This window comes from Staurois parvus, unplaced genomic scaffold, assembly GCF_062004578.1.
Source record: "Staurois parvus isolate SC_StPar_1 unplaced genomic scaffold, SC_StPar_1.0 ptg000173l, whole genome shotgun sequence".
NCBI classification, from domain to species: Eukaryota; Metazoa; Chordata; class Amphibia; order Anura; family Ranidae; genus Staurois; species Staurois parvus.
Window position 1 is genome coordinate 5,047,939 of NW_028317969.1, and position 25,149 is coordinate 5,073,087.

General features: G+C 45.1%; 1 protein-coding gene across 1 annotated transcript; it reads right to left on the reverse strand.

The window, feature by feature from the left end:
* Positions 1 to 1,307: 1,307 nt before the first annotated feature.
* Positions 1,308 to 15,576, reverse strand: LOC149462552 (uncharacterized). Its single transcript, XM_089676779.1, has 2 exons — positions 14,133 to 15,576; positions 1,308 to 1,768 (listed from the first exon to the last, which is right to left on the reverse strand). Exons 1-2 carry the CDS (start codon positions 15,573 to 15,575, stop codon positions 1,745 to 1,747), a joined length of 1,467 nt encoding a protein of 488 aa, XP_089532905.1. The 5' UTR covers position 15,576; the 3' UTR covers positions 1,308 to 1,744.
* Between the last annotated feature and the right edge of the window lie 9,573 nt (positions 15,577 to 25,149).

A 25,149-nucleotide genomic window follows, 5' to 3' on the forward strand; every position in this document is an offset into this window, starting at 1 on the left:
TGCTCTATCCGTTTACAAACCTGCTCTTACTTACAGTGCTCTAGTAACTAAAACCAGGAAAAGGCGAAAATTCTTTCCAACCAGTACCATCCTACCAATATCCAAACCGGTCAGCCTGCCGTCTGTGAACCCGCCTTCCGTTGTTCTGCCTGATGCCTGATGATCCAGTGTACGCTACCTAGCCTGATGACCCGGTCTGGCCTGATGACCCGGTCCGGCCTGATGATCCTACCCAGCCTGATGATCCTATCCAGCTTGATGACCTGGTGCCCGCTACCCAGCCTGATGGCCCGATCCAGCCTGATGACCCGATCCAACCTGATGACCCGGAGTTTGTGATCCAGCCTGATGACCCGATCCAGCCTGGTGCCTCGGTGCCCGTGGTCCGACCTGGTGCCTCGGTGCCCGTGGTCCGGCCTGGTGCCTTGGTGCCTGCTGTTCTGCCAGATGACTCGGTGCCCGCTGTCGTGCCAGATGACTTGGTGCCCGCTGTCGAGCTTGGTGACTCGGTGCCCGCTGTTGTGCCAGTTGACTCGGTGCCCGCTGTCGAGCTTGGTGACTCGGTGCCCGCTGTCGAGCTTGGTGACTCGGTGCCTGCTGTTGAGCTTGGTGACTCGGTGCCCGCTGTTGAGCTTGGTGACTCAGTACCCGCTGTCGTGCCAGTTGACTCGGTGCCCGCTGTCGAGCTTGGTGACTCGGTGCCCGCTGTTCTGCCAGATGACTCGGTGCCCGCTGTCGAGCCTGGTAACTCGGTGCCCACTGTCGAGCTTGGTGACTCGGTACCCGCTGTCGTGCCAGTTGACTCAGTGCCCGCTGTCGAGCTTGGTGACTCGGTGCCCGCTGTTCTGCCAGATGACTCGGTGCCCGCTGTTCTGCCAGATGACTCGGTGCCCGCTGTCGAGCTTGGTGACTCGGTGCCCGTTGTCGTGCCAGTTGACCCGGTGCCCGCTGTTGTGCCAGTTGACTCGGTGCCCGCTGTTGTGCCAGTTGACTCGGTGCCCGCTGTTGTGCCAGTTGACTCGGTGCCCGCTGTCGAGCTTGGCGACTCGGTGCCTGCTGTTCTGCCAGATGACTCGGTGCCCGCTGTCGAGCTTGATGCCTCGGTGCCCGCTGCCTCGCCTGATGGCCCGGTGCCCGCTGCCCCGCCTGATGGCCCGGTGCCCCGGTGCCCGCTGCCTCGCCTGATGGCCCGGTGCCCGCTGCCTCGCCTGATGGCCCGATGCCTGAGGCCGCTCCTTGAGGGGGGGGTACTGTCAGGAATGGACTCACCAATGGTGGTGGGACTCACCTGCCTTGTGGGCTGCAGTACCAGGGCTAGCCAGCGGGTGCTCTAAGCAACCAGAAGCTCACTCCTTCAGTCAGCTATCACCTGAGGCTGATTGCAGGAGGTGTATTTAAGGAATGGCCAGACCTGCAGTCAGTGATTTGTTGTACTGTTTCACTTGGCCCCGGTATCCTGATCCTGCTTGCTTCTACCCTGATTCTGCATAACTCTGCCTGTACTGACCTCGGCTAGTCCTGACCACTCTCCCGCCTGCTCCTGGTACCTTGTTTGCCCGTTTGCTACCGACCCGGCCTGCCTGACTACGTTTAGTGTTCTATGTATGGTTGTTTGTTGAAGGTTTGGTTTGTTGCACTGTGTTATGTTTTGCACTGCGTTTATGTATTGTTAGGCTTTAATCAATTGTATTGTTATACTATACCTGAAGCCTGCGTTTCCCTGTGTCAGTCCACACACTTCTGGTCATACCCAGATTCCTGACAGGCCCTGTAAAATCAAATGGCAGTTACAATTTTTTATTTTTCATGATATTATATTTGTGCAAATGTTTATCAAATCCACATTTTCAGAAAAGAGATACACTAAAATGAATGAGGTTTCTTCAAGTAAATAGATACTTAACATGTCAAGCCTTAACATTGCACATGCCCATGAAAAGGCGAAAAACTCAAGTACCCAAATTTTTCCCTAAGCAACACTTTATTGGTCTTTACAGGTTATTAGTTTGGAGTTAACCATGAATGATGGCTCTAGAATTATTGCTCTCTCTCTGCACCACACGTCAGGTATTGCTGAGAACGTCAATCACTGTTTACATAAACAGGCATGCCCTATGTGTGCATTTGCCTATCCAGGGGTGTGCAGGTCAACGGAGTTGCTTTTGATTTTTGTATCTTTTTAATAATTTTATTCAATTGACATGTTTTATACTTTTTTCCTTTTAGCATGATCACAAAGGGGCTAATAAGCACCCTATGTAATAGCATAGGTATGTGACAAGTTTTCTTTATGCTAAAACTCTACATGAACCCTTTGCACACTGCTATACCCCCTTTCTAGTAAGCTGTACATAAAAACATGGATTTTTAGTTTACATGATTCAACTGCTTCAAAGCAATCCCAGTCTGGCCAGTCCTTACTCTACTCTGCAAAATGCTTGCTTAACTGCTTACCTACCAGGCACTTTTACCCCCTTCCTGCCCAAGCCAACTTTCAGCTTTCAGTGTTGTTGCACTTTGAATGACAATTGTACGGTCATGCAACACTGTACCCAAATGACATTTTTATAATTTTTTTCACACAAATAAAGCTTTCTTTTGGTGGTATTTAATCACCACTGGGGTTTATTTTTTGGCACTATAAACAAAAAAAGAGCAAAAAATTTTTAGAAAAAAAGGTTTTATAAAATTTTGCAAAACAGGTAATTTTTTCTCCTTCACTGATGTGCATTGATGAGACTGCACTGATAGGCGGCACTGGTGGGCATTGATGAGGAGGCACTGATGCTGCTGCCCTAATATGCAGCAATGATGGGAACTCAAGGGTGGCACTGATGGGCGACACTGACTGGTGGCACTGCTGGATGGCATTCCTGGGAAGCACTGATAATCAGGGCACTGATAATCAGTGCCCTGATTATCAGTGCAGATCTCTGCCACATTTGCCGGTTGTCGGCAGTACTGTCCTCAAGCTGTGACAGTGATAACCGGCAACTGTATTTACTTTGTGATCTGCTGTGTCATTGGACACTGCTGATCACATGGTAAAAGGCTACTGTGATTGGTCTTTTACCTTGTCATGTGATCAGCTGTGTCCGTAGGACACAGCGATCACTGAAAGCACTGGGTGCATGCTGTGGGGGGCATTCTGGGAGGACGTCCATGGATGCCCACCTAGTACTGGACAACCGTGCTGTAGCCACAGAGGATATAGTGTCAATATGGGGCAAATAGACACAAGTTGTAGGAGAGCAACAGTGTACAGTGCTATACTCCCTCAACTTTGCCTAAAAACAGGGATTTTTGGTTCACATGCATTAATACATGTTTAAGCTGGCCAACTGCATCAAAGTAATCCCTCTCTGGCCAGTTCCTATTCTACTCTACTTTTCCTTCATATTATAGGGCCTTGCTGGGAAGAAAGGCTGATTTTATATATATAATGCTATTTACTGTATTACAGCCACCCCCCTCTGCCGCGTTTCCGCCACCTCCCTCTGCCAATCCCTCCACTGGCCTCCAATTGCGCAACGGATCAAATTCAAAATCCTAACACTGACGTACAAAGCTGTCCACCATACTGCCCCAAATTACATCACCGACCTAATATCCAAGTACCACCCAACACGCACACTCCGCTCCTCACAAGACCTCCTTCTCTCTAGTTCCCTGGTCTCCTCCTCCCATGCCCGCCTCCAGGATTTCTCCAGGGTGTCACCCATCCTCTGGAACTCCCTGCCCCAACCCATCAGACTATCACCTACTCCCCTCTCCTTTAGGTGTACCCTGAAAACCCACCTCTTCAGGGAAGCCTACCCCACCCCCTGCTAATTTGCCTACCTCCTCCACTCTCCCTACCACTCCATCCCCCACAGCTATCTCCTCCTGTACCACTATCCCCTCCCTCCTAGATTGTAAGCTCAAAAGAGCAGGGCCCTCGAACCCCTCATGTATCGCATTGTATTGTTACTGTACTGTCGCATGTTCTGTCCCCCTTTGTAATGTACAGCGCCGAGTGAACTGTTGGCACTTTATAAATGCTGTATAATAATAATAATACTGTACGTCATATGCTGGAGCCAGACCAATTCAAAGCCAGCTGAATTGGTTTCCATTTGTATATCAGCGTGTTTAGAAGACTAAGACGGAAATTTTACTACATGGAACCGAAATAAGAAAATGATTCAATCTTCCCAGCAATAAATCCGTTAATTCAGCTTTACCCACTTGAGCTCCAGGGGATTTTAACCCCTTCATGACCACAGCTTTTTTTGCTATTCAGCACTGCGCTGCTTTACCTGGCAATTGTTTGGTCATGCAACAGCGTACGCAAAATAAATTTATATAATTTTTTTCACACGAATAGAGTTTTATTTTAGTGGTATTTGATCACCACTGGTTTTTTTATTCTTTATTATATAATCAAAAAAATACCGAAAATGTGAAAAAATCCTTTTTACTTTTATTGAATAAAAATCAGATTTAGTCATAAATTTAAGCCAAAATGTATTCTGCTACATGTCTTTGGTAAACAAAAGTCCCAATAAGTTTTTATTAATTCATTTGTGTGAAAAGGTATAACTGAGACGATTGTGCGCAATAGGCACATGGAAGCTGTACGCGACAGCCATCTTGTTAAGGTCTCAGCCATATTGTTTTTCATTTACAATCATCTCTCTCCCTCCTCTAGAAAATGGGATTTGTAGCTGTAAGTTGTAACAACTTTAAAAGAGCTTCTTATCTTAAATAAAACACAAATAGAGGCCAGCTTCAAGAGCTGTAAACCGCTAATTAGGCTTAGCAGGATGTCTGTATGACAAAGACGCTTTCCTCTGCCCTATCGTAAAACAATAACTCTGTCGGCCATCACACATGACCTGTTAGGCCTTTAGGGTTCTAGGAATGCAGAGCGTGCCATAAAATGTCTATCCCACATGTCAAAATTCATGACATTCAACAGGAACTGGGCACATTAATATTAGGTATATGTCACGGTCAGGCTCTGAGACCAGTAGGTATAGCAGCAGACCAACCAACAGAATAGGTAAACAAGCAGGTCACCCTGGGAGATGACGCAGGCTCACCTGAGGTGCAAGGTCTAAGCACTAACCGGTATTCACCAGAGCTACTGATGGTGGAGATGGGTTTTACTGCGTGTTAGTACCAGGTCACAGTTCTCAGGATCACCTCACCAGAAAGTGAGCAAGCCAGGATCCAGTAACTGATATGCAGGGTGGGATCTAGCAGAAGCGTAGTCAGTAAACAAACCAAGGGTCGGTAACAAGTGGTAGAAGGTTGGCATGAGGCAGAATCGTAGTCAAGGAACAAGCCAAAGGTCGGTAACAAGTGGTAGCAGGTTGGGATGAGGCAGAATCGTAGTCAAGGAACAAGCCAAAGGTCGGTAACAAGTGGTAGCAGGTTGGGATGAGGCAGAATCGTACTCAAGGAACAAGCCAAAGGTCGGTAACAAGTGGTAGCAGGTTGGGATGAGGCAGAATCATAGTCAAGGAACAAGCCAAAGATCGGTAACAAGTGGTAGCAGGTTGGGATGAGGCAGAATCGTAGTCAAGGAACAAGCCAAAGGTCGGTAACAAGTGGTAGCAGGTTGGGATGAGGCAGAATCGTACTCAAGGAACAAGCCAAAGGTCGGTAACAAGTGGTAGCAGGTTGGGATGAGGCAGAATCGTAGTCAAGGAACAAGCCAAAGGTCGGTAACAAGTGGTAGCAGGTTGGGATGAGGCAGAATCGTACTCAAGGAACAAGCCAAAGGTCGGTAACAAGTGGTAGCAGGTTGGGATGAGGCAGAATCATAGTCAAGGAACAAGCCAAAGATCGGTAACAAGTGGTAGCAGGTTGGGATGAGGCAGAATCGTAGTCAAGGAACAAGCCAAAGGTCGGTAACAAGTGGTAGCAGGTTGGGATGAGGCAGAATCGTACTCAAGGAACAAGCCAAAGGTCGGTAACAAGTGGTAGCAGGTTGGGATGAGGCAGAATCATAGTCAAGGAACAAGCCAAAGATCGGTAACAAGTGGTAGCAGGTTGGGATGAGGCAGAATCGTAGTCAAGGAACAAGCCAAAGGTCGGTAGCGAAGCTATGGACGGCAACAAGAAAGACAAGAGCGAGATACTGGCTGGAGAAGGCACAATAATCTGGCAAACAGGAAGTGCAGAGACATGGCTTAAATCAGGAAGTTCATGGTGTAACAAGCGTGCACACAGTGAAGGACACAGCCTCCATTTTGTTAAGAAATCTCCATTTTGTCCCCTCATTCTCCCCCCCTTGCTCTCTGTTCATACACATTGACATATGGCCTGTGTGTTAAAAAGTGTCACAGGCCAGAGCACAGCAGGGAACCCCACAGCTATAAAACATTTCTGAGTGAAATTCTGGGCAATTTAGCACCTCGTAAAAAGATAACGCAGCCTTCTCAGGAGTTCAAGGCATTCCAGAGAAGCAGGAAACCAGATAACCTTTTTAAAAATCTATTTTTGCCCTATGTCTCATATCTTGGAGTATGAGAGACTTACACTGAAAACAGGCATATCTTCAGGTTGGCCATGAGGAGACAAACAGTTTGGTAGGTCACACTCCCTGACTGGAATACATAGGAAAAGTTATGAGTAAAATATGAGTTATAAGAGATTTTGGCTATAGTTTAGGCCTCCGTCCTGACGATCCCTCCCTAAACGGGGCATTGGTCCTTGACTTGAGACACCCCCTGCTAGGGAACTACAAAATGGGCTGTCAGGCCTAAGAGAGTTGAGTTGAAGAATTCTCCCATTTAACATCAATACCACCTGGGGAGACCCGTACCCTTTCGCTCTGAAACTTGATCTGCTAACCCAGGACTTTGGCAAGTACTTTAACCCTTTAACCTCGCTCTGTTATCTCTTTGCTGTGCTGTTGTTCTCTGTATATTTATATATACAGTTGTGTTCAAAATAATAGCAGTGTTGAAAAAAGTGAATAAAGCTCAAAATCCTTCTAATAGCTTTTATTTCCATCCACACAAATGCATTGGGAACACTACACATTCTATTCCAAATCAAAACATGAAGAAAAATATATCAAATTTGTGTTGTTCCTCTAAAAAAATTGAAGAAAAGTGAATATTAGACTGTTCAAAAAAATAGCAGTGTTTGTATTCTTCTTTACAAACTCAAACATTCACTATGTATATAAGCACTGTTTCTGAGAGCTGCTGTACATCTGTGTTGCATGGAGTCAACCAACTTCTGGCACCTGTGAACAGGTATTCCAGCCCAGGATGATTGGACTACATTCCACAGTTCTTCTCTATTTCTTGGTTTTGCCTCAGAAACTGCATTTTTGATGTCATCCCACAAGTTTTCTATTGGATTAACCATTTCAATACCGGGCAATTTTACACCTTCCTGCCCAGGCCAGTTTTCACGTTTCAGCGCTCTCACACGTTGAATGACAATTGCGCGGTCATACAACATTGTACCCAAACTAAAATTTTATCATTTTCTTCACACAACTAGAGCTTTCTTTTGGTGGTATTTAATCACCGCTGGGGTTTTTATTTTTTGCTAAATTAACAAAAAAAGACCAAAAATTTTGAAAAAAAACACATTTTTCTTTGTTTCTGTTATAAAAGTTTACAAATAAATAATTGTTCTTCATAAATTTAGGCCAAGATTTATTCTGCTACGTCTTTGGTGAAAATAACCCAAGTTAGGATGTATTATTTAGTTTGTAGGAAAGTTATAGAGTTCACAAACTATGGTATAGATCTAAATATTGAGCAATCCTGAAGTACTGACGGCCAATCTAATTTCTTGAGGTCCAAGAATGTCAGAATAGTACAGATATCTCCGAATGACCCCTTTTTGCAGAGTAGACAGTCCGACGTACTTCATAAGAGGAATGGCGAGTTTTTTGAAGTTGTATTTTTTTTGTCATAATTTTTCGGAAAATGAAAAAATTAAAAAAATTATTTTCACTATTTTTTTTTGTACATACTGTCACCAGTGCAGTACAGCATCATCATATAACTGGCATGGCGGTAAACAGGGACACTGACTGGTGACAGTATGAAAAAATATATTTTTTTTATTATTTTTAATTTTTTATTACATTTTTTTTAAGATTTTTTTTTCATATTTTACTATGACCAAAGTAGTACAATGTTATCATAGTAACATTGTACTACTTTGGGGAAGTGATCAGTATTTTTTTTTTTTTTTTTTACACAATTTGCTTATAGCAAAGAATTACTTTGCTAAAAGCAAGCATTTACCTGAATGACATCGATTCATTCAGGTTTTTTTTTTTTTTGTGCTTAGCTGTGTTTTGGCCACAGCTAATCACATGACATGTGCATGTGACCTGCTGTGACCATTCACAGCTAGGCACTAGTATACAACGGATGGCATGAATGAAGCCATCCATTGTATACAACTGTCATGTGACCTGCTGTGATTGGTCACATGGTACCGGCAACGGGGGCCGGTACTCAGATCTGTCATAGGCCGTGTCCGAGGTACTCGGCCGGTGACAGATCGCACCGCTGCGCAGCTCTTCAACCGCGTGAACTGCGCATGTGCGGGAGGACGCCGAATGGTGTACACCCCGGAAAGCTAAACCATTTTTGCGGCCGCCAAATGGCTATAGGCCGGGCGGCTAATGGTTACAATCCGGGGATTGGGCTGGCCACTCCATAACGTCAATTTTGTTGGTCTGGAACCAAGATGTTGCACGTTTACTGGTGTGTTTGGGGTCGTTGTCTTGTTGGAACACCCATTTCAAGGGCATTTCCTCTTCAGCATAAGGCAGCATGACCTCTTCAAGTATTCTGATGTATTCAAACTGATCCATGATCCCTGGTATGCAATAAATAGGCCCAACACCATAGTATGAGAAACATCCCCATATCATGATGCTTGCACCACCATGCTTCACTGTCTTCACAGTGTACTGTGGCTTGAATTCAGTGTTTGGGGGTCGTCTGACAAACTGTCTCCGGCCACTAGACCCAAAAAGAACAATCTTACTTTCATCAGTCCACAAAATGTTGTGCCATTTCTCTTTAGGCCAGTCAATGTGCTCTTTGGCAAATTGTAACCTCTACAGCACATGTGGTAGTTTTTCGCTTTCTTCCACGTCTTTCAGGATTTGGTTGCCATTTTAAAGCATTTGCGATCATTTTAGCTGAGCAGCCTATCATTTTCTGCACTTCTTTATATGTTTTCCCCTTTCCAATCAACTTTTTAATCAAGGTACGCTGTTCTTCTGAACAATGTCTGGAATGACCTATTTTCCTCAGAATTTCAGAGAGAAATGCACTGTAACCAGCATGTACAACATTTGCTGCCTTCCTTCCTTAAATAAGGGCAATAATTGCCACCTGCTTTTCAAAGAATGAATGACCTCACTAATAGAACTCCACACTGCTATTATTTTGAACATGCCCCTTTCAATTAGTGATTCAATTACACAGAATCAGCAGCATGTATGTCATGACTGTTGGGTCTGTTGGATTTCTATTACTCTACTACACCTGCTAGTAAATTATTTGCCATGTAGAAATATAATTTCTACCAAAAACAGTGATTGATCAGGTTAGTGATGTCTGACTGCTATTATTTTGAACACAACTATATATTGGTTACATCTTTATTCTGTAAATATTTTTATTGCACCCCTTTTTGACTTTCAGTAATAAATCTTTCCTTTTGAACTGTTTCTATAGCTCTTAATTGCAATTTACGAATTCCTGCCTCTAAAAAGAGCGCTACTGTGTTTGTTTAACCCTCTGTATAACCGGTCTGCGGTGACCGTGTTAGGCAGACGATTATCTCAATCATTATAGTGTTATTGCTGGTATAGCCGAGTTTCCTCTTTCTCTGTACAAAAAGGAGGTGGTGGCAGTGTGAAGGGTTAATTGCGTAATTAACCTGACCCAGTAACAATCGCTCAGGCTGCCGGTACATAGATTGTGGTCCAATTAGCTGGAAAATCGTTGTGCAGAGTGCAGCTGGGTGTGGCATTGTTACGCACGTGACATGGCGGTTTTAGATTGGCTAGTTCTTTGGTCACGAGTTTAGTGAGAAGGGCTGGGGTCTGACGCCACGGTCATCACATATTGGTGACAGTGATCGTGGGATCGTTGCATATTGGTGGCAGCAATCCCACGTCCGTCACACATGGGAGGAGCAAGGAGTTCAAAGTTCAGCAGAAAACAAGGCACAAGGCAGGATTGTCCAATAGATCAGGCAGAGTATTGTCCAGCATCCCACATAGCTCAGTGAGAAGAGTTACTGCCAGACACAGTAGAGGTCCCAGGTTTAAATCTAGGCCAGATGTTTATGATAACATCATAGTGTTATTGCTAGGATTTGTGAGTTTCCTCCTTCTCTGTAAAAAGGTGGTGGTGGCAGTGTGAAGGGTTAATTCCGTAATTAATCTAAACCAGTAACAATCGCTCTCTGGCTGCTGGTCCCGCGAGCTGGAAAATCTTTCTGCAGGGTGCAGCTGAGAGTAGCATTGTTACGCAAGTGACAGCGCAGTGTGAGATCGGCTGGTCCTTCGGTCATGAGTTGGTGAGAAGGGCAGGGGTCAGGCGCTGTGTTCCGTCACAATAGCTACAAACTATGGAATGTAAACTGGAATGTACACAGCTTTTACTTTCTGACTCCCTAATCACATTTCTTGAAGTGCTAAAATGCCAGGGCAGTACACACACCCCAAATTTCCCCTTTTTGGAAAGGGGACACCCCAAGGTATTAGCTGAGGCATGTTGAGTCCATGGAAGATTTTAGGGGTAATTTGGTGGGTGTTTGATTTGTCATCTAATATTGGGCATATTACTATTATTACAGGTACTTATATAGTGCTCTCAATTTACACAGCGCTTTACATATATATTGTACATTCACATCAGTCCCTAACCCTCAACGGGTGTACACATGTCTTTGGAGTATGGGAGGAAACTGGAGTACCCAGATCGGCAGGGGGGGCACTCCCGCCGACCCAGCAGAAGCTAGTCACATATAAAGATAAATATAAATATATATATACACATACACACACATATACACACACACACACACACACACACACACGACTGAGCCTGTACATGCCGCCCCGTCACAGTAGATCTACTGACGTGGAGTGGCGCCCTTAAAAAAAATGACCCCCCTCCCCATAATAGTGTCCTCTATCTCCCTTTACATCACCCCCCCACTATAGTGTCCTGTATCTCCTAAAGCAGTGTTCTCTACCCCATTTTCATCACCCTCCCCACTGAGGTGTCTCCTATCCCCCACGGTAGTATCCTGTGGCCCCAATGCTGTGTCCTTTGCCCCCCACAGTAGTGTCCTGTACCCCCCAAAATCAGTGTCCTCTGCCCCCCTTCACACCACATCCCTCCCACTGTTGTATCCCCTGCCCCCTTCCCCTCCTAGTAATGTCAGTAATGTCCTGTACCCCCCAAAACCAGTGTCCTCTGCCCCCTTCACATCACCCCCCCCCCCAAAAGCAGTGTCCTCTGCCCCCATTCACACCACATCCCCCCCACTGTTGTATCCCCTGCCCTCTTCCCCCCCTAGTAATGTCCTGTACCCCCCCAAAACCAATGTCCTCTGCCCCCCTTCACATCACCCCCCCCCACTGCGTAGTATCCTCTACCCTGCCCCATAGCAGTGTTCTCTGCCCCTACAAAGTGCCCCCAGCTTCCCCATCCCCCAAATCAGTGTCCCCTGTTCTTATCTCATCAAAATCCCCCCCACTGTAGTTTATTCTGTCCCCCTCTCCCACAGTGCCTCCTAGGCCCCCCCCCCCACACACAGAGTCTCCTGCGCCCCCCCTACAGTGTCTCCTGTGTCCCTTTCAAAACACACACACACACAAGATCAACTCAGTGCTGGGTGGAAGGCGGGAGCAGGAGCTGCCAAGCTGGTGATTGGTTGCTAGGACAGCCTAGCAACCAATCACTGAGCAGCTTCTGCCCCCGCCTCTGCCCTCCATCCAGCACTATGCTGCCTCCTGCTCTCCGCTCTGCCTATAACATGAGAGCGGTGGAGCCTACGGGGAGGCAGGACCGCAGTCACGAACGACCGGTTGATCGCGATCCCCGCCTAACACAAACTACCACCCCAAATTTCCCCTCCTAGCACAAATCCTGTCCCCCCAAATGGCCCCTCCAAATATCTCCTATAATGCTGTAGGTGTCAAATTGTTGCAGATTTTTATAGGAGACAAAAGGAGTTAATTCTTGATTTTACAATACTGCCTTTGTACTTTGCCTCACTCTGCTTGCACATCTTTGCACTTGCCCATGCAGTTCAATTTACAGGCACACGGAAAAGAAAAGAAAAGAATTTATTAGAAGCTATAACACAAGACTATCACCTTTCAGCTACATTAGAAACAACCTGTCACTTCTGCAATACTTTTAAGTTTAGGACTTGGCCATTTATGATCTATAGGTTTCATCAAAAATGCTAATTTTTAAAAGGTAGCTTTCTCCACAGAAGAGGACGGCCCGATACGTGGCTGAGAATTCGGCGTACAGTATAGGAACCCTTTCTATTTGTTCAGTCAGTGCTAATGAGTTCATTCATACTTTAGGAGTATAAATGCCAAAGGGGAGACCATTATGTTACTAGGAGCCCTGAGGGAAGTTAGAGGGACCCTTAATAGGCCACCTTGACCAGGCTGAATGAGCACTTTTGAGAAAGCTATAAAACATTTCCTAATGACTATTCTTACCCTTGCAATGAGCGATAGTAGCAGAATCTGCCATCGCCAATCACCCCCCCCCCCCCTTACCAATTCACAAGGAAAGAAACAGTCATTAAAGTTCTGTAATTTAACAGTGGACAATTTCATATTAACAATGACACCCCCCCCCCCCCCCCCCATGAGGAAGAATGACCTCCAGCTACCCAGCGGTCTTTGTTCTTCCTTCCTCTAGTCCTAAACTGTTACAGGTGTGAGAGACTATATTTTATAGAAATGGGTGTTTCTTCAGCTAGTTAACTATGTACCGTATTTGCCGGCATATAAGACGACTTTTTGACCCTTGAAAATCTTCTCAAAAGTCGGGGGTCGTCTTATACGCCGGTACACATGTTAGGGGGGCTGCGGCATTAAGTACAGGGGTTTGCAGGGGCTGACGTCTCTTACCTGGATCCAGTCCCACGACGATCCGGTCCAGGAAGCGCGGCGTCTCCTTCAGTTCGGCCACTGGATGTTCGTGCGGCTGCGCGGCTCCGCCTCCTCACCGGTGATTGGCCGCCAGAACTGTAGCTCGGGAAAGGCACACAGGCGGCCAATCACCGGCGAGGGGGCGGAGCCGAGCGGCCCCGCGAAAATTGAGTGCCGGAGCAGCAGGTAAGTGCTCTGTGTAGAGGTGCTGCTGCAACCACATATGCTGGCTGCAGCAGCACCGTACTAGAACAGGGTCAGCAAGTGTCAGTGGGAGGAATAGTGCCCCATCATTGGTGTCACTGATACCAATGATGGGGCACTATTCCTCCCACTGATACCAACGATGGGGCACTATTCCTCCCACTGACACCAACGATGGGGCACTATTCCTCCCCCCCACTGACACCAACGATGGGGCACTATTCCCCCCCCCACTGACACCAATGATGGGGCACTATTCCACCCCCCACTGACACCAATGATGGGGCACTATTCCACCCCCCACTGACACCAATGATGGGGCACTATTCCACCCCTCACTGACACCAATGATGGGACACCATTCCTCCCACTGACACCAATGATGGGGCACTATTCCTGCCACTGATACCAATGAAGGGGCACCTATTCCCCCCACTGATACCAATGATGGGGCACTATTCCTCCCACTGATACCAATGATGGGGCACTATTCCTCCCACTGACATCAATGATGGGGCACTATTCCTCTCACTGACACCAATGATGGGGCACTATTCCTCCCACTGACATCAATGATGGGGCGCTATTCCTCCCACTGGTGTGCATTGGAAGAGGGGTAGTCTTATACGGCGAGTATAGCCCAAACACTACATTTTAGCAGGAAAAGTAGGGGGGTCGTCTTATACGCCCAGTCGTCTTATACGCCGGCAAATACGGTAACTACCTAAGCATTATAATGTTACAGCGTACTTACCTTTCTCACAAAAGTCCACAGGAGGAATACTTTTAGACAGCGACGCACTTTTGGTTGTTGTCTCTTGGGATTCCATAAGATATCCAAGTTACAGAAACAACTTTTACATTTTCGCTTGCTTTTCTTTTCTTTTTCAGACTTTTTGTCTTTTTTCCTTTCTTCTCCTTTGTTTTCTTCTTCCTTGCTTTCCTCTTCAATCTCTTTCTCTCTTTCTTCTCCTCCATTATCTTTCTTGTCCTCCTTTTCCTCTCTTTCCTGCTCTTCCCTAACTTCCTCCACTAATTTCAGATACTCTTCTTTTTCATGCTTTTCTTCTTCTTTGCTTTGTTCACCGTTGCTTTCTTCTTTTTCTTTCAATTTCTCCTCCTCTCTGTTTTCTTCTCTTGGCCAGGCTTCCTCCCCTAGCTCACTCGGCCATATCTTTTTCTCTTTGCCTACCTGATCAACTTCCTCTACTAATTTTGGAGATTCTTTGGTTTCTGAAAAAGAAGAAATGTCTAGCTTTTCTTCCCCTTCGCTACCTTCTCCTGTGCGTACTTTCCTATCGTTTTCTTCCATATCTTCCTCTACTGAGTTCAGAGATCCTTCTATTTCTGAAAACGAAGAAATGTCTTCCTCATTGCTTCCTTCCTCTTTGCTTCCTTCCCAGTCTTCCTCTACTGATTTCAGAGCTCCTTCTATTTCTGAAAATGAAGAAATGTCTTCCTCATCGCTTCCATCCTCATTGTTTCCTTCCCAGTCTTCCTCTACTAATTTCAGAGATTCTTCTATCTCTGAAAAAGAAGAAATGTCTGGCTTTTCTGCCCCTGCGCCTCCTTCTCTTGGGCACTCCGCCCATGTGCCTCCTTCTCCTGGGCATTCATCTCTTCTGCTCTCTGGTCCTCCTTGTTTTACTTCAATATCTTTTCTTTCCCTCTCTTCTCTTCTTTCTCCTTCCTCTCTTTCTTCCTCCAACTTGCTCCTTCTTCTTTGTGGACAGTTGCATTCTCTCAAGCTGTCTCTTCTTGGGCTCATCGTTCTAAATCTGCTATCGGAAGCTCTTCGCTTCTCATCTCCTAGCTTTCTGAAATCTTGTTTGCGTTCAGCCCTTCTTTTCTTGTTCCTCTCAAAAATCTCCGCCATTAACTGTTCTTCCTTCCACTTCATTTGTCTCTCCATGTTCTTTTTCTTTAACTCATCGTCTCTCAATCTTTGCACCTCTCTTTTCCTCTCCTTTTGCACAGTCACTTTGTCTCTATTTGCTTGGAGCTGTCTCCCTCGGTTTAGTTCCAACTCCTCCAGCGTACTCATTTTATTCTGCCTTTGCTCTTGTGCTTTTCTGTTTAGATCCTCTTGTCTTATCCTTCTTGCTTCCTTCATCCTTTCTTTATCTGCCTTAACTGCCTCTACTTTGGCTTTATTTCTTCTGAACTGATCGTTACTCAGATAAATTATCTTGTTCATTTTTGTCCTATAAAGAAAAAAAAAATGGTGAGTTGAAGTACAAATGTTAAAGTGGAGCTAAAACGGCTTTTGTTTAAAATTTAGTTGGGGAGGGTCATTGTTTTCTGTGTCCTGGCTGGGAAAGTTTCTCCTCACTTCCTGTCAACTCAGCTGGAGAGGAAGTGAGCAGAATCCACAGACAGCGATAACCCAACTGAGGTGCTAACCCCTTCTCCAATCCATTAAAAATTGGCTTTGATATTAACCCTTTTGCTGCCAGAGCCATTTCCCCCCCCCCCCCACACACATTTAAAAACATTATTTTAGGCCAGCAGATTACACAAAACCTCCAAACATTATATATTTTCAGGAAACAGACACCCTAGAGAATAACATAGTGGTATTTCCAATTTATTTTAGTAAAAAACAATAAATTACAGATGCAGAAACCCAAAATGTCAAACCTTAAATCTGTGCTTTTTAATAGCCGTTACCAGCTAGGCAAGCGTCTGATCAGTTTGAGGGCAGAAGAGAGATCAGGAGTCCAATAGACCCTCTCCTCTCCATAATGAGAACCTGTCACTGTCCATGCTATCACAAGGGATGTTGTTCATCCCTTGCGATAGCAATAAAGTGGAATACTAAAAAATACAATGTGATATAAAAAATTGCAACAATTAATATTTGCTGCCAGGGTCTTTGCTTTTAGAAAATATATAATGTTTGTGGGGGGGTTCAAGTAATTATTTTTTTAATGAAAAAATGCAGATATTTTCATGTATGTGAGAAATGTCAAAATTACCCCAGTAGGCAAGCAGTTAACAAAACAAGGCAATAATACAATTTTATATATTCCAGGCCATGTATGTCAAGGGTAAAGAAATATAGATACTTACTGATTTGATTTTTTTCAGAAAACAAAATTAGAATTCAACTATGAAAAACTCTCCGAACTCTTGAAATGTCTCTAGAATACAAGCTCTGCGAACACTCAGAATGTATCTGGAACAATTCTGTCAACAGCAAAGAGAAAAAGTAGATTAATTTTTTGTTTTACTTAAAGAATTTTCATGCATACAAACACAATATAATAGAAAAAAATAGAAAATATGGTGTTACACCGAGTAAATAGATACCAAACATATCACGCTTTAGAATTGCGCACCCTTTTGGAATGGTGCCAAACTACAGTATTTAAAAATCGCCATAGTTGACGCCAGGGGCGGACTGACAACTCATGGGGCCCCCGGGCAATAGGGGATCATGGGGCCCCTGTGTCCTTGCCCAAACTCAAAAAAGCCTATGAAAAAGGTACCAGGGGAATCTCATGGGGCCCCCTACTGACCCCGGGCCCTAGGGGCAGTGCCCGAGTTTCCAAATGGTCAGTCCGCCCCTGGTCGACGCTTTGTAAGCCTTTACAGGTTACCAGTTTAGAGTTGCAGAAGATTTCAAAGCTAGAATTACTGCTCTCGCTCTGACGTTCGCGGCGATACCTCACATGTGCGGTGCGATCGCTGTTTACGTATGTGTATGAGTCCAATCCGTGCGTTCGCCTTTGCATGTGAATAAAATCATCAGCTACACAGATCAACTGTCACAGTCAGCAGCTTCCCCCTTCCCCAAGTCGGCGTCTCCATAGAAACGCAAGGTACCTAGGGGGCGGAGACGGTCTCTATTGAAACGTACATGGTGTGTTTACACTGCACGTGGAGAGGGAGAAGATATCTGAGGAGGAGGCAGAGCTGAAAGGGGTAGGATGTCTAAGGAGGAGGAGGAGGCTGAGAGGGAAAGATGTCTGAGGAGGAGGCCGAGCCTGAGAGGGAAAGATGTCTGAGGAGGAGGCCAAGCCTGAGAGGGAAAAGATGTCTGAGGAGGAGGAGGAGGCCGAGCCTGAGAGGGGAAAGATGTCTGAGGAGGAGGCTGAGCCTGAGAGGGAAAGATGTCTGAGGAGGAGGAGGAGGCAGAGCCTGAGAGGAGAAAGATGTCTGAGGAGGAGGAGGCTGAGAGTGAGAGGGAAAGATGTCTGAGGAGGAGGAGGCTGAGCCTGAGAGGGAAAGATGTCTGAGGAGGAGGAGGCTGAGCCTGAGAGGGAAAGATGTCTGAGGAGGCTGAGCCTGAGAGGGGAAAGATGTCTGAGAAGGAGAAGGAGGCTGAGCCTGAGAGGTAAGATGTCTGAGGAGGAGGAGGCCGAGCCTGAGAGGGGAAAGATGTCTGAGGAGGAGGAGGCCGATCCTGAGAGGGAAAGATGTCTGAGGAGGAGGAAGCCGAGCCTGAGAGGGAAAGATGTCTGAGGAGGAGGAAGCTGAGCCTGAAAGGGAAAGATGTCTGAGGAGGAGGCAGATCCTGAGAGAGAAAGATGTCTGAGGAGGAGGAGGCAGAGCCTGAGAGAGAAAGATGTCTGAGGAGGAGGAGGCAGAGCCTGAGAGAGAAAGATGTCTGAGGAGGAGGAGGCAGAGCCTGAGAGAGAAAGATGTCTGAGGAGGAGGAGGCTGAGCCTGAGAGGAAAAGATGTCTGAGGAGGAGGAGGCTGAGCCTGAGAGGGAAAGATGTCTGAGGAGGAGGCTGAGCCTGAGAGGGAAAGATGTCTGAGGAGGAGGAGGAGGCTGAGCCTGAGAGGGGAAAGATGTCTGAAGAGGAGGCCGAGCCTGAGAGGGGAAAGATGTCTGAGGAGGAGGAGGAGGCAGATCCTGAGAGAGAAAGATGTCTGAGGAGGAGGAGACTGAGCCTGAGAGGGAAAGATGTCTGAGGAGGAGGAGGCTGAGCCTGAGAGGGAAAGATGTCTGAGGAGGAGGCTGAGCCTGAGAGGGGAAAGATGTCTGAAGAGGAGGCCGAGCCTGAGAGGGGAAAGATGTCGGAGGAGGCCGTGCCTGAGAGGGGTAAGATGTCTGAGGAGGAGGCAGAGTCTGAGAGGGGTAAGATGTCTGAGGAGGAGGCCGAGCCTGAGAGGGGAAAGATGTCTGAGGAGGAGGCCGAGCCTGAGAGGGTAAAGATGTCTGAGGAGGAGGCAGAGCCTGAGAGGGAAAGATCTCTCAGGAGGAGGCAGAGCCTGAGAGGGAAAGATGTCTGAGGAGGAGGCAGAGCCTGAGAGGGAAAGATGTCTGAGGAGGAGGCAGAGCCTGAGAGGGAAAGATGTCTGAGGAGGAGGCAGAGCCTGAGAGGGAAAGATGTAGCTGGCCAGCTAAGACCAGTCCTAGGTTGCTAATATGGTTCACATATATGTGTATACCAAACCTGCCAATAACCTCAGTACAGTGTATATGTGTATATGTTAAAGCCAAAAGCAGAATCATTGCTGTGATTTATGTCTTTGATTGTTACATGACATTTCTATATTCATTGTGTTAGCAGAAGCAGAAAAGGAAAATATGCCTTTAGGAGTTAGTTAAAGGTGAGCCAATCACAGACAACCTCATACTGTACAGAGCCTTAACCAATCCCAGCCAGTTTCACATTTATGCCTGTGTAAAACTCCCTGCTAGGATTTTCTAGAGACACATGCTCACCAGACAGAAGAGGTAACAGACAGTTCCAATCAGAAGAGCTTTATGGAGGCAGAGCAGGCCAAATAGGTATTTAATGCACTTGTGTGTTCCTCTATTGTTTGGCAGTGCAGGTGGATCTGTGTGTTGAAACTGTTGTGTGTGTTTTACTTGTAGTTCCACCGAATATAACGAATCGAATTTACGAATCTAATGAATCTATCGACATAAGCTATTGAATCAACCCAATGTAATACGAATCAAACCACTGTAATATAAAGAAATAAGCTACTGTATGATAAATGAAACAAGCCATTGTAAGCAGTTATATGAAGAAGATTGAAGTTATTAAAGAAGTTAACTAAAGTATTCGGTGTGCTCTTTAAACCTACTGCATCCATAGAGCGGCACTGGAGGAATTACAGAGTAAAGTCAGTCTAATTAAACAAAGAAACAGCAATTGCATAATTTTTCTAATGCCACAGCGCACAAGGCACCAAAGGGTGCTGCGCCTGCCACAGTGGAACTATTACCCTCAGAGGTCAAGCAACAGCGCTCCTCAACTTGCACAGTAAAGAGTACACTAGAGAAATAGAGCGCCAGCATATACCGCCACGCGGAGACACCTCAGCGGAAAAACAGTACAGGCCATAGCACATGTGCATTAGTCAGACTGCAGACGACTCTTAAAGTGGCATAACGGCAAAGGCAAGACAGTCAGAGAAAGAGCGCCAAACCTCCTGCACCCCTAGAGAGAGAAAGAGATGCATGGGGGGAGGGCCAGAGTCCAGAGCTAGAGTGCCCGCACCGCTATCCATCAAGAGACCACGTGTTGCATCCAGAGAGTTCACGCAGAGCATCGCAAGTCACCGCAGAGCATTGCAAAGTCACCGCAGAGCATTGCAAAGTCACCGCAGAGCATTGCAAGTCACCGCATCAAGAAAAGAAAAGTCTCCTTTAAGACTGACGTTTGTTTCTGCAACCTTCAGATCACGGTATCCTGCATTTCAATTAAGGTCAGAGCTTTCCTTTATTACTCACTTATGCACATAGGTTTCTGCAAGAGACATTTTTGTGCTCAAGAGAATACAGACTTTTACAAAAGAGAGACATTTATAGTATATGACTCTGAAGTATTTAAAGTGAAAGTAATTTATTGCCTATGTATTTTGATGCTATTACATGTAAAGTGAAAGTCATTTATTCTTGCATTTGTTAGTATTGCATTTAAAGTGACAGGTCCTTATTTTTCATGTTAATTGTTATAGCATTCAGAAATGGCTGAGCCTAGCATTGCCACCCTACTGTTAGCAGATGCAATGATAGATATGGTAGAAGGTGAAGAGCAAGAGAACCTGTCTGAATCTGAAAGGTGCAATGTAACGGTAGTCTCACCCCAAACAAATATAGCTGAAACAGGTGAACTAAGACGTTCATCACGGGACAGAAAACCAACCCAAAAGGTGCTAGAAAATTTGGAGCAAGAGGCAGCACTGAAAGAAAAAAAGTTTGCCCGAATGTATAAGAGGTGGAAAGTATACATTATAGGCATTCGCAGAAAGCTAAAACAAGAAAGCATAAAGGAGAATTTGAGTGAAATAATAGAGACGGTAGAAGATTCTGAGTCAGAGCTTATGACAGCATATGTCAACTTGCGGTCGTCCTTGACACCCTCCCAGGATATTGTAAGGAACATAGATACATGTACCGAAGTCACTAGGGATTTAGTGAAGCTTATGAGAGAACTATCATCTGCAGCAAATTATGATGAAGTCAAGGCCCGAAAGGGAATGAATGAGCTCTTCATGAAAGACTATGCTAGGTCCTTAGGAGGAACCACAATCTCAAGTATGACTTCCATCACTAGCAGAAGTGCCAGCCACATAACAGAGTCCTCAAGTACATCAGCCAAAAGAAAGGAATTAGCTGAACAACTCGCTGCCAAAAGAGCAGAAGTTGAGATGGAATCTGCCAGCGTCTACAGATAGCCGAAATAGAGGCTCAGCGCCATAAAATGGAAGCCGAACTGGAAGCTCAGCGCCATAAAATGGAAAGTCTGGAAAGGCAGAAGGAAGTTAAGATTATAGAAGCCAGACTCAGAGTGCACGAGGAGGATATGAATCAGGGTAGTCATAGATCCAAATCAGTGCTAAGCTGACTCCTACGTTCTTCCTTACACCCAGGAAAATGGAAGGAAATCTCCAGCATGTAGTGAAGAAATAAGTCCTTTCATCCCTGCTCAGAGAGAAAAGAAGAGAGACTCACCTGATTCAGAACAAAGTGGAAAAAGAGAACCAGATAATTCAACTCCCATATGTCATGGCAGTGGTCACGAGGATGTTACAACTGTTGACCCGGCGAAACCTCAGAGAATATTTCTCACTAGACTTCCTGTTCCAGAACCTACTATATTCTCTGGAGACATACTGAAGTTTATAGAATGGAAGGCAAGTTTTGAAATGATCATTGAACATAATTGCTCCCGTCCAGTGGACAAGTTATTCTACCTCCAGCGGTATACTGGAAGCAAAAAAGGTTCTTGAAGGTAACTTCTATAGGAAAGATGAAGAAGCCTACAAGCAAGCTTGGGAAAAATTAAATGCAAGATATGGTCATCCCTTCTTAGTACAAAGAGCTTTCAGAGAGAAGTTGATAAACTGTCCTAAAATAGGTCCTAGAGAACACTTCAAGCTCCAAGAGTATGGCGACTTCCTGCAAGCATGCAGCAATGCTATCCCACATGTTCAAGGACTAGAAGTATTGAACAACTATCTAGAAAACCACAGGATGCTAGCCAAGCTACCAGAACAAGTGGCTTCTGGATGGAATCGCTATGTGACTAAACAGTTAGATCAAGGCAAAAACTTCCCAAGTTTTAAAGAGTTCTCTGAATTTGTCAATGAGGAAGCACGAATAGCGTGTAATCCAGTAACAGCATCTTATGTCTTAAAACCCTTAGAAGAAAGGCCTACAAGAGAGATAAGACGCTCAAGAGCAACTAGCTTTGCAACCAACACAGCTACTAAAGGTCCAGATGCCCATGAGAGCAAGTTCAATGTCATTACTGGGATCAGTAAAGAGTCAGAACTGACAAGTCTTCAGACTAACTTCAAGTGTATGTTCTGTGAAGAGAATCACTCCATACATAAGTGCCAAAGATTGAAGGAAAGGTCTCCAGACGAAAAGAAGAAGTTTGTGTTTGATAATCAGCTGTGTTTTGGATGTTTAAGAAAAGGCCATATTACTAAAGAATGCAAGAAAAAGGCCACTTGCAGTGTTTGTAAAGGACGTCATCCTACACCACTACATGAAGAACGTCCAAAGAAAGAGAGATCCTTAATGCCCAAGGACACTGAGGAAGAAAATAAAGCGACAGTATTTTCTTGCAGAGTGAGAGAAAGAGAAATCAATGGCACGTCAATGGTTGTACCAGTGTGTATTTCAAATCCTAAAAGGAAGAACAAGAAGGTATACGCCTATGCGCTACTGGATGCCCAGAGTGACGTCACCTTCATTGATCAAGAAATCTGCAAGAAATTACAAGTGGCCACAGAACCAGTGAAACTCAAGCTCACCACAATGACAGGAAGAGACACATTGGTGAACAGTCAAAGAGTCAGAGGACTGAGAGTTAGAGGACTCCACTCAAACTGCATATTAGATCTACCTCCAGCTTATACAAAAGACGACATACCTCTGGATCGAGATCGCATACCTACCTGTTAAACAGCCAACAAATGGGAACACCTATCTGTCATATCTCATGAAATGTCCCCGCTGAAGGAATTTGGTGTTGGACTGTTGATAGGCTACGACTGTCCCAAGGCGTTGGTGCCACGAAAGATAATCGCAGGAGGAAAGGGTGAACCCTACGCAGTCCAAACTGATCTAGGATGGGGTGTTGTTGGAGGAAAACGACAGATTGCAGATTCAGGACAGGTGACAGGATTGTGTCATAGAATATCTGTCCAAGAGTTACCAACTGTAAGTCCAGCGAAAGTACTCAAAATCCTAGAATCCGACTTTGCAGACGTAAGTTGTAATGAAAAGAGTGTCTCCCAAGAGGACATAAAGTTTGTACAAGTTCTAGAAGATAATATTCAGCAAAATCAACAAGGTTATCTTGAAATGCCCCTACCTTTTAGAGAACGACCTCATCTGCCAAATAACAGAGATCTTGCCCTGGCAAGATTGAAAATCTTAAAGAAAAGGATGGGAAGAGATCCCAAACTGAAAGACGATTATTTGAAATTCATGAAAGAAATCCTCAAAGAAGGGCACGCAGAGAAAGTTGATGGTCAGCCTAAAAATGGAGAAGTGTGGTACATCCCACATCAAGGTGTCTATCACCCAAAGAAACCGGATAAGATCAGAGTAGTTTTTGATTGCTCAGCAAGGTACAATGATGTTGCATTGAACGATCATCTACTTAAGGGACCAGATCTTACAAACACTGTACCTGGAGTACTCTGTAGATTCAGAAAGTATCCCATAGCAGTCATGTGCGACATTGAAAAGATGTTCCACCAATTTCATGTGAAGGAAGAAGATAGAGACTTCCTGAGGTTCCTATGGTGGGAAGACGGAGATACAGATAAAGAGCCAGCAGAATACAGGATGAAAGTACACTTGTTTGGAGCAGCATCATCCCCAGGTTGTGCTAATTATGGTATGAAGTATCTGGCCAATCAGAATGAAAAGGATTGTCCATCAGCAGCAAATTTTTTGAAGAAAAACTTTTATGTAGATGATGGTCTTATAAGCCTAGAATCCTCAGAATCGGCAATTCAGTCGGTGAGACAGAGCCAAGAGTTATGCACAAAGGCAAACCTGCGTCTTCACAAATTCATCTCAAACGACAGAGAGGTACTAGAATCCATCAGTGACTCCGAACGTGCATCAACAATAAAGAATGTGGATCTTAACTATGATCCTCTTCCAGTTCAGAATGTACTCGGATTGGGATGGAATGTAGAAAACGACAATTTTTTCTTTGAAATATCCATGAAAGAGAAAGTTCCAACTAGACGTACCATTCTTTCCACAGTAGCCTCAATATATGATCCGTTGGGATTCCTATCACCAGTAATCCTCAGAGCAAAAGAAATACTGCAAGAATTATGCAGACAGAAGTTGGGATGGGACGAACCCATACCTGCAGGCTTGAGGCCAAGGTGGGAGAGTTGGATAAGAGACTTGCAAAATTTGAAAGAAATTCGGATACCCAGATGTTTTGTACCTCCTGATTTCGGAAAGTACAAGAAAATAGAACTTCATCACTTTTCAGATGCCAGTAGTCATGGTTATGGTCAGTGCTCCTACATCAGAGCAGTAGGAGAAGGAAAGATACACTGTGCCCTAGTTATGGGAAAGGCCAGAGTCGCACCCAACAATATTCAGACAATACCAAGACTCGAACTAACGGCAGCCGTCGTTTCAGCATCAGTAAGTCAGTTTCTGAAAGAAGAATTGGAATTGAAAATAGATGAAGAGCATTTTTGGACAAACTCACAAGTTGTCCTAGGTTACATAAACAATGAAGCTCGAAGATTCCACACTTTTGTCGCTAACAGAGTTCAAAAAATTCGGAAAACAACGAATCCAGAACATTGGCACTATGTTGACACAAAGCAAAACCCGGCAGATCATGCTTCAAGAGGTCTAAATGTAACAGAATTGAAGAATTCAAACTGGTTCACCGGTCCAGAGTTCCTTTGGGAAAGGGAAATCATACCCAATGAAGGTTATACAGAACTGTCTATGGGTGATCCAGAAGTAAAGGTAGTTCAAACATTGAGCACTGCCGCCAAGTGTCAAGATGACATACTTGAACGACTAGCCAGATGTTCAAAGTGGAATACAGTCATAAACATTGTAGCTCGAATTCAACGCTTAGCAACAGGAATCAGAAAGAAGGAATCGTTGAATGTAGAGGAAAGAGTGAAAGCTGAAGAAACGGTTATAAGACTCATTCATCAAAGATTCTATAGTGAAGAATTGAAGAGACTTAGTCAAGAACCTAAGAGACTTCCAAACAACCACCCATTGTACAAGCTTAATCTTATTCTGCAGGATGGTATACTGAAGGTGGGAGGGAGGCTGGAAAATGCATCGCT